At 32.9% G+C, this 10,830-nt stretch overlaps 1 protein-coding gene across 11 annotated transcripts in view; it reads right to left on the bottom strand.

Annotated features, from left to right (window-relative positions):
* Window positions 1-10,830, bottom strand: part of PCDH15 (protocadherin related 15) — a 781,066-nt gene that overhangs the window by 342,279 nt on the left and 427,957 nt on the right. For 9 of the 11 annotated variants that reach the window (XM_006144387.1, XM_027770258.1, XM_006144386.1 and 6 more), the window contains 2 exons: window positions 2,693-2,827; window positions 795-944 (listed from right to left, as the gene is read on the bottom strand). In XM_006144387.1, coding sequence (XP_006144449.1) covers window positions 795-944; window positions 2,693-2,827 — 285 coding nt within the window. Of the gene's footprint in view, window positions 1-794; window positions 945-2,692; window positions 2,828-7,426; window positions 7,448-10,830 lie in introns of all 11 variants that reach the window. The other 2 variants (XM_027770259.1, XM_006144390.1) reach the window with 1 other exon arrangement.

The raw sequence follows: 10,830 nt of genomic DNA on the forward strand, positions 1-10,830 counted from the left end.
TGTGGTGTTTGTTTTTTTTTTTTTTTTTTTTTTAAATATTGAGGACCTAAGTGTCATAGAGATTCAGATTCAGAAAAGCTGAAGTGAATTCTGATCATCAATATTTTTAAACACCTCCCAGGAAAAATTGTGATATCCAGGGAATTTGGGAAATACTAGATTCAATTACTCCTGATTCCTGAAAGTCCTTAATGAAGAACATTACTACTTTATTATTTATACTCAGATTAGTCTGAAAACAAAATTTTGTTTTAACTCACTGTTTATTTTAATGGAAAAATAAGACAAATCAGAGATAAAGCTTTTGCCTAATTAGTGTGCTTTCAAAAGAGCCATTTGCCACCCAACCTAAATTTTCCCTTTTGTAATAATTCCATTTCATCCAGGTAATCAATATCTCATAAAATTATCTACTGATATATTATTTATTAATACAGTTTTCTGTATTTATCACCAAAGGAAATTTAATTCATTTCTATAATAGTACAAGGTAGCTTGAAGATTTAAACTATATGTTCAGTATATTTAATAACTATATTAACTTTATAAAAATGAAATATAAACAGGTCAATAGCAATAGTTAACTCAAATAACTAGTAAAGTCTATGTTAGAATCTGTATTAATACACTCTTATTGGAAAAGTAAATATAAATTTAAGCTTTTTAAGTGACATGTGCTATACAAAAATCCTGACATTTATTTCATTTTTAAGGCAATTTATTTAGAAATGCATTGTGTGATATCCATAGAAATAACTGCTTTGAGCACATCGTCACAGAATTTGGATAGTTACCTGTATGACACTATCCCCAGGGCTCATGTCTGTGTAAACGTAGACATCATAGGATATTTCAGGGAAGGTTGGAGTGTTGTCGTTGGCATCCATCACTCGAATATTGACAATAACTGGCTCACTTTCTTGCACACCATCAAATGCTGTTATCTTTGGGTGGTGAAAAAGTACACTTAACAGAGATGTCATACAAATATAACAGTATTGAATTCACTTTTACAATTTAATATATATGTCACATGTGATTTATAATTTAAAAAGTTTTCTAAGATGCTTTTTCCATAAGAGGGAGCAAAAAAGTATATATAACTACGTATATTCAAAGTAGATTAATGTCCCAAGAAGCAATTATTGAAGATGTCATTTTATTTTAATGTGTTTAATTCCAAGGACATTTTAAATAAGTAGACATGGAATATGGCTTAAAAAGTTAAAGTGGACTGGGACCAGCAGTTAGCATAATGACTCTGTCGCTGGACTCCCATGTAGTCAGTCACGGTTAGCATCCCGGACCCGGTGGCTTAAACTCACGCCGGGTGCATGTGCGTGCGTGCCCAAGATCCTGAGAGGAGAATGGGGGAGAAGGGATTGCGGCATGGCCATCCCTCCTGGGGGGTGATTTCTCGCTTTTTGTCTCTCTGTCTCTCTCTGTCTCTCTGGCGAGCACACGCGCCCTATAGCAAAAACCTCTAAAAAAATAAAGTTAAAGTGGATCAATAACATTATTGATTCTCTGAAGTTAACTACAAGTTAATCGTTAAAAAATTTGCAAGATATTCTTTGTTTTTACATATTTTATTTGTAATGGCTGCTTTTATAGTCAGCATGCTAATATCATTCAAGAAAGTGGGAACCCTAAATGTGTGATATTTTTCTCGTTCTTTAAAAACTGGCCATTTTGAGAGAACTCATCAACATTAAATAATAATGATATATGAGACCAGACAAGCAAAACTGGTGCTATGTTACCGCCATCCTTGTCCAAATAACTTCTGAAATGCACTCTGTACCTAACTGTCACATGGAGTGTTTTGGAAGCTCTGATCTTCTGCCATGCAGACTTCTCCAGAAAGAATTTCCATACACATTTTCCATACTTTTTGAGTACTCCTCCTATATATCCCATAACTAGCAACTTTCTCTCAGCTCATTTTTCTCTCGCATCTGAACAAAATCTAATTCAGAAATTGAAATGTTAGTTAGAACTTCTTTTTCATCTGTATTCTCCATTGAATCCTACTAGACTTACATATGTGTATATATTTTTCACTCATGATAATTATTTACAATCACAGCTTTAATAACTTACACTTTTAGTTCAGATACTTAGAAACCCTAATTTGGGGTTTCTCGACCCCAGTGCTATGGATGATCTGGACCACATAATTGTTTGATTGGGGGAAGGGGACTGCTCTATGAATTATAAGATGTTTAGCAGCATCTTTGGTGTCTACCCACCAGATGCCAGTAGTGTCCTCTCATAGTTGTGACAACCAAATATGCCTCCAGGCATTGCCAAATGTCCCCCGAGAGAAAAACAAAAATCCCGGTTAAGAACCACTGGCCTAACTCCGTGACAAAATTTAAAATGTAACAATATTAACAAAACCAGAAATGATTAGAAAATCATCTTTTGCTTTCTGGATTCTAGTTTAGTTTTTAACTTAAGTCAAGTATGAGTGCATGGTAAAGACTACACTCCTCTCAATCTAAGTTCAACACAAATTTACAAACAGGGAAAGGGAAAAAATGTATGTGAAAAATTTATTTTTATTTATAGTCTCTCTGGCAACACTTAAAAAACACTGCAATTTTCTTATCAAATTATTGACCTTTCTAGTTTTAATCAGATCTCCTTTTAAGTTGCAAGCATACATGGATACATGAAACTTCTTTACCGAAAAAGTGTAGGTTTGCTGTTCCTCCCTGTCCACAGGTTGAAGTAAGGTGAGGAAGCGAGTGATACCAGTCTGCGTGACGGTGAATACTGAGGTGTAGTCATTCAGAAAAAGATGCAGCTCTGGGTCTTTTGTCTTTGGAAAAAACAAAAAAAAAAGAAAGAAATGCCATTATTTAGAATGATGAATAAATAATGCAGCTATTAGGTCATTACCTGACTAGTAATCTTCAAAATTCGTTACAAAAATATACAAGAGTGTATTAGGAATTTCTAAAGAAGAGAAATATTTAACCATCTACTCTAAATGAGCCAAAATATCCAAAAGTCAGTAACCAAAACTGTGGAAAGCAAAATTCTGAAATAAATACTAGTGTAATTCATGTGAAAAAAGAAAAAAAAAGAAACGGGAAATATAAAGAAAGCAATCCAACCTAATTGAATCTATTTTACCGATTATTTAATATCAATATTCCAGAGAAATTTATTGGAGCTGAGAAATAAGAAATAAAAGCAAGAAAAGGAAATCAGAGCACAGAATTTTAGCTCTATGATTTTACAACTACTTCCTTTGTAGTGAGAAACTGCATATATGCATATTATTACTCAGTTGACACAATGTAACATAGAAATGAGTGGTTTTATATTATTTATTACCTAGAAATGGCATGCTTGCTTCTATTTTAATGCTGCATAGGTTCTCCAGTGGTAAACATAATATTTGTTTTAATGAAGATATTTCAATATATTTTATTGCAAATATATATGAATTTAGCATATGAAGCTGATAAAAGAGTATAGAAAGCTATAGTACTACTTAAAGAGAAAGAGAGAGCAAAAGTTCAAGACTGACTTGCATTGGAAACCTTCACAATTTTTTTATAACCCTTGAAAGATGAGACATTATTCTCTGCAACCCAGGGAAAGAACAAAAACTTAAAGTTGGGAGACTTGGATTAATATCTCTGGAGTGGAAATGATAAGGCAGGTGGAGCCAATAAAAGGGGAGTATTATGCATATCCAGAAGGCTATAAAAAAAAAAGGGAGAGAGAGAGAGAAAGGGATAATACAGGGACATAAGGCACTTTTATAGAGTGTGGTACTTTTTAAAATACTATGCATAATATGCTGTAAATGTGATTTAATATCATGAAATACTTTTCTTAGTCTAGTATTAAGGGCTGAGAGCAGAGCAGAGAATAGGGAATTCTTAAACACATGTTAATTTGGGGAAAACAAAACAAAATACACATTTTTATATAGAATGAGAAAGTTGTAATGCATATTACTATTACAAAAGTGGGCAGGATTCGATGCACAATATACACTTTAATTTGTAAATCTTTTAAATGCTGTAATAGGTATATTTCAAGCATCTTTAAAATTAATTATTTTATTTGAACTAGAAATAAGTTATATATTCTAATATTTCATTCCGTGATAGATTCTAGGTCCATGATTTTGATTTAAAGCCCAAAGTGCTACATTTATCCTGGAAAAATTTAAAAAAATATAATACTACAGCTAATCATCTCCATTGCTCTATTACACCATGATTAAACATATTAAGAGAAAAAGATCAAGAGGCTTCACAAGCTCATATTTTCAAGCAGGTACTTCAGGTGTTTTCACTTCAGTGTCATAAACTCAGTTACTAGTATGGATAGAAAATATGGTATTTTTGATTGATCAAATATGTAAGTTATTTAAAACTTAAATTACTTATTACAAAAGTAAATTCCAGATTGCATATAATTCAACATATTTTGAGCCACATTTTTTTTTAGAATTCTTAGTATTTTGTTATCCTTTGGAGTCAACTGTGATGAACCCAATTACTCTAGAAATGATCAAAAATTTTAGTTAGCATGCAGTTTGACTCAATAAAAAACTAAAAGTGTCTACATATTCTTAGTGTTCTTCCTTCGTATTACCTAATCGTTACGCTTTTTTGAAAAATAATTATTTAATTTTATTTCACGTTATTTGTAAATTTTGTATAGACCATGTGCACTCATCAGACAGAGACAGAGATAGAGAGAGAGAGGTGAGAAAGCAGTTCACCAGGCCCAGGACATAAACCACACCCAGCCATGTGGGAGTCTAGAGCCTTGACCACCTTGCCACCTGCTGGCCCCATCATTAGGTTTTTAAACTCATACATTTTTTTTTTGTCTCAGCATATACCAACAATAGTGCAATCTAACACATGTCATTCTATTCATACCTTTGGACACTGGTTATACAAGTAGTGTAAGTTTTCTTATATGACTTATTTGTCAAATATTTATCTCTTTCCTCCTGTTCAAATCCTTTTGACGTTCACTACTTATTTTATATTTTAGTCCCTTCTCAATTTCTTTCCTCCCATTCAACTATAGTACCTCTTAGTAAATTTGTTAGGTATATTCCATCATATATTTGCCACATGCTGGTAAGCATTTTTGTATGTCAACTATTTTATAATAATTATGCAATACTATAATGAATATTGCATTGGGAACCAGTCACATATGCAGTGACTATAGTTTAATATGGTTCTGTTACAAATAACACTATTTCATTTTACCCATATTATATAAATCACAGGATTTTTATTGTCAAAAGTTTCCCATTTGAAGAAAATAAACACATAACCACTGCAGAAACAGATGATCTCATATTAGTTAAGAGAGACATTAGACCTTTGATAAGGTAATAATTTCAACTTCTTGAGTCCGTTTAGAATAACTATCAAGAGACTAACACGTCCCAGAACTGGAGACTATTTGCCTTATATGAAGGAGATAATGCAGTACACAAAGCTAGCACCATAGATGGCATAATAACCTTGTTTTATATCTATATGTAGCATACATTGATGCTATTGGTGAGTATCTTTGTATTTCAAGTGTAAAAATTTAAGTTGATGGATTTAAAAATGTTCAGCAAATTATCGCTCTAAAGTTTAATATTTTAGATTCATATTAAGAATATGATTAGATTTAGATGTGGTATACTATGGGTGTTCCCCAAAATATACCACAATATATTATGATTTAAAAAAATTGTTACAGCAACATCAAATTTCAACGAATCTATGTCAGTATCAACAAGTCTATTATTTTGATCGACAGTATTTACACTTAAAGATTTTGCAGTCTTTAACAAGAACTGTGTCCAGGTATGTCAAATTTTTGGTTAAGAACACATATGCATATTGAGTCAAATATCATTCTTTTACAAACTTAGATTCTTTTTTATCAAGCTGCATTCTGATATATAGTTTGGATTTCCCAAATACATTTGAATTTTACCATTTTTACAGGTAAAAAATCAAATTCAGTCAACATTTATATATCTGTAATACCCCTGACCATGTAAGAGTTACATGTTCATAAATTTCATGGACTAGGACATTAATGGAAAATAACGCTCTGATTTAACATTTTGATAAGAACAGTAGATTTCATGTAATTGTTCTATCTACAAGTTTATTTAAAATAAATTTTAGTGTTGTAAATCAATGTGTATACAGAGAGCTGATTAATAAATGTTCTTTCTTCTCCTGACATAGACAATTAATTTTTCCTCAAAATGTACATTTAGTACCTGTCAAAAATATAGTATATTATTTTATTGATTTATTATTTTTTGAGAGAGTAAAATAAACTGACATGCATCAGTAAGGACAGATTAAAATGAATACAAAAGTAAACACATACAAATACAAAGGCAAATACACATAAGAATGTAAAATAAAAGCATCCCATCGTGTAAGATGATACACAAATATGATGGTCCACTGAATTTGAGTCCAAATTGAGAGTTTCTATTGGGAAGCAAAATATGATATCACACACACACACACACACACACACACACACACACACACAAGATTATATTCATGCTCACATATATGCACATACAACACAGAACTATATATACATATGTGCATGTATACATGCTCATAAATGTGCATATATATGAATGACAAAGCATAACAGGAAAATGACAAAACATTTTTTCTTGTCTGCCAATTTTTTGGGTTTTTTTTTGGATATAGGGCATGTGTGCTTGCCAGAGAGAGACAGAGAGAGAATGTGAACAAGCACTCCCCAGGGGGATGACCACACCACAATCCCTTCTCCTCTATTCTCCTTTGGCGCACGCACACATACCCATGGTGTTTTTCAAGTTGCCAGGCCCAGGACTCAAACCACACAGACTGCCATGTGGAATCTAATTGCTATCATCACCTGGCTACCTGGCTGGCTTTCTTCTGCCAGCTTTAATTATTGGCAGTAGTTTCTTAAAGTACCTAGTTCAAAAGGGTTCAACTACAAACTTAGAATGTGGTGATGAATTACTAATGTTTGTTATGAACTAATTAAACATTAAGGAGTAAACAATAAAATTTGGATTCTATAAAATTTCACAGTACTGTACCAATAATGTGAAGCAAATACCAGAGAATTTCAGAAAGTCTGTGGAAAATTGAGTTAAAGTAAGTTCATTTTAGTGTAAAAATTTCTGAAATCCTCACTTGTTTTTTTATGATATGTATTTCCATAAACTTTATGAGAATTTGTAATATATATTTGATTTTTTATGTAGTAGTTATAGATATATTTACAAGTGATAACCAAATAATACATACATGTTTTCATAGAAAAGAAAAAGAACAAGGAAATGAACCACAGCAATTAACAAAAGATTAACACAAGTAACACAAAATTAACACCTAGTACCTACAGGAACTCCACCAGGTGGAACCTATATGCAAATTAGACATGAAATAAGCACAATAAATATTAATGACCACAGTCATACATATGCCATATAAGTGCACACTAGCAGAAAAGAAAACAAACATTTTTCTAATAATTTAAACCAACTACTTTCACCAAAGTGTTTATAACTTTCTCTCAGTATTACAACATGCATATGATGGAATAATGACATTTATGAAGCATATAAGTAGCTAATACTTTTAAAAATGTATTGAATTAAATTTCAAAGATAGCTTTTTCTTGAAACAATAACACTTTATGCAGGAAAATGAATCTGCATGGAAGTATAAGTGAATCATTGTTTTTTTACAGACCAAAAGGGGAGCCTTACTGATTATTGTTCTGTTTACTTTTATAAACAAATTTCAATAACCAACATTTTGTGGCTCTGATACTGAAACCTAGTAGTCTCAGACATATGCATTAAATACTCTATTGTGAACAATTTTGAAGGTATGCTGTGGTACAAAAACTTTTAAAAAGCATGCAAAGGTAAGTGACTCAAATTTAAAGTCTATTTTTATATATCTCTAAAAAAGAAACATTAGAATATATATTTTTGTTTACTTTTTTTCAGTGCTACCATGACCCTGAGGATTCCTTCTTACTTGAAGTCTACAAGTAGAATAACATTGCACCTCACCAATTCCTACTATTTCTTAAAATTTTGTCTACTTTCTACTGAACTGAAGGAAGAAACATCTTAGTTTTTAAAGAAATGGATCCCAGTTTGTCTCCTCTGCCAGAGCTATTGTCAAGGCAACTCACATGAGCCAACCCCTGCAGTTGCAGCTTTTTCCATGTTTGAGGCTTAATCCCCATGTCTATGGGTGACACCTGTGTGCACTAATTCTGACTCTCAAAAGCAGCAAGATTTTACCGTGTGATATCTTGCTTGTAAACGAAAATCCCTATAGGCCCGTGGCAGGGGAGTGATAAAATGTGACTTTCTGCAAAGCAGTCTCCATTCAAGTCTCAGTTTAATCCCGGTACAAGTCTGGAGACCTCCCTGAGTACACCAGGTGTACATGTGGCTATGATCCAGGGCTGGCTGGAGTGTGGGCACAAATCGTGGTGTCAAGACCCTATGAAGGGTGCTATCTGTTTGAATCTCTCTCTCTCTCTCCCTATCTTTATTTCTCTTGCTCATAGGATAAATGAGTGAATACATTTTTAAAAGGAAAATAATTCTTCCAAGTAATAATTTACTTTATAACGTTTGGCCTGGAAAAAAAGAGATAATTCAGAAAGAGATAAATCCATCTAGAAACATATCAATATTTCATAGATTTATTCTGTATATTGCAAATAGGAGATTTAAGGAATATGGATGAGTTACAAGAAGGCTAATTTCAGCTCAATATGATGAAGAGCTTTCTATAAATTAGAGTTGTCCAACCATAGAACGGGCCATACTGTGTAGCAGTTAATTCCATATCATTAGAGTTTTTGAAGCATACATTAGATCTCCTCATTCTTTCAATCATTCTTGAATTTATTAATTAATTGAAGAATTACTAAAGCCTATTAAGTTCTGGGAACTGTGTTAGATCTTCAGGATAGAAAGTTATTAAGATAGAGGACTTGCCCTCAAAAAATATCAAGTCAGTGAAGGAGAAAGACACATCATAAATTTAGAAGTGTAACATTAGAGAAATGCACCAAGGAGGGGCATGCAATTCAACTCAGACAATGAATATTCTGGAAAAGACCTTTGAATGAGATAAAGACTTAATTAAGTTAAAAACACTGGGTATAAGTTACCCAAGCCAGCCTGTATAGTGGAAGATGAAAGACTGCAAAAGAGAAAAAAGTATAAAAAAGATAATTGGATGAGATGCAGCTTGGTTGTATGTGCAGGTAACTACAAGAAGCAGAAATTACATCTGTAATCACATTCAAATACCAAGATTCAAATATGTATATGAGCTTGAATTTTATTCTGTAGAGGAACAGGCATGATGAAAGTATATTAGACAGAAGTCTGACCATCAGACATGAACTTTTGAATAAATCACTCTAGTGGCTAAAAGATGAATTTGAGTAAGAAAAAAACTAAACAGGAGAATTAGTAGGTAATTCTGATAAACACAAATAGGGTAATGGTTGTAAGGATGGAGAAGAGAAAAGACATTCAAGAAATGTGTAGAGAACAATATTAGAAGTACTTAAAGATTTCTTGGTTGTGCTGATAAAGGAAACACCGAATCAAAGAAGTCTACTGGTCTAGCCTGAGTGATAGAGTGAAGTGTTACATCATTTTCCACAAAGTTGGTTTTAGGAAAATAATTTACATAGTATAGAGAGCTGGATTAAACTCTAATATTCTATTAATTTTAATTACTGACATATAGAAACTATATATTGTATTTTTGACAATTTTATTCCTAGAGGATTAGACTTTTTATATTTTCAGGACACTTCATCACAATCACTCAGTGTAAATAATTAAAGAAATAGGTTGACGCTAAATAATAAATGGTCAGCCATACATTGTTTAATTGTGTGATTTTTCACAAAATATATTAACCGTGCCACTCTCCATGTATAAGATATCATTTGAAGGAAATTTTATCTCCATTCTCATCCCACCAACCCCAGTGAAGTAGATCAAGGAGGCCAGGTCACAGGCCTATGTGTGCTACATGTAGGTAAACGGACAAGAGAGGTGCCTAAAGAGCATAAGACTTAACATGTTGCACAGCCATTATGGAGTAGAATTAGGAGAAGACCCAGAGTTGTCTAACTCCAAAGCCCAAATGCCTAAGGACCCATACTCAGGTAGTATCTCTGTATTTAGTAAGCTAACTGGCACAGTAAATCTCCAAGTGCAGAATTCTAAGCAGTGTCCCCTGAGTTTTTAGGCCCAGGTGATCTCCCCACTCCATTTCATCAGTGTCTTATGAGACCTACTATCTTTTGCAAAGTTCAGTGGAACACAATTTTTAATTAGTAATTCTAAGTGAAGAGACAATCCAGACAAGGGTGCAGGACAGAATCCGTAGTACTTAGTGTGCAAACATTAAATGATAGAAATATACTAAGAAGTTGGAAAGGTACTAATTGTGTTATTGTATAAAAAAAAATTGCACAACTTTAAAATGTAGCTTTGTTCTAACCACGGTGTCCATGAAGTTATGACTGGAACTAATATAAACATTAAAATTGACTAGTTACTAATTAAAATATAAATATATATATTTTTTTCTTTTTCTTTTTTGGAGAGGTTTTCGCTATAGGGCGCATGCACTCGCCAGACAGACAGAGAGAGACATAGAGACAGAAAGTGAGAAATCACCCCCCGGGGGGATGGTCACGCCGCAATCCCTTCTCCTCCATTCTCCTCTCGGGATCTTGGGCACACAC

Source organism: Tupaia chinensis, unplaced genomic scaffold, assembly GCF_000334495.1.
Source record: "Tupaia chinensis unplaced genomic scaffold, TupChi_1.0 Scaffold000118_1, whole genome shotgun sequence".
Lineage (NCBI taxonomy): Eukaryota > Metazoa > Chordata > Mammalia > Scandentia > Tupaiidae > Tupaia > Tupaia belangeri.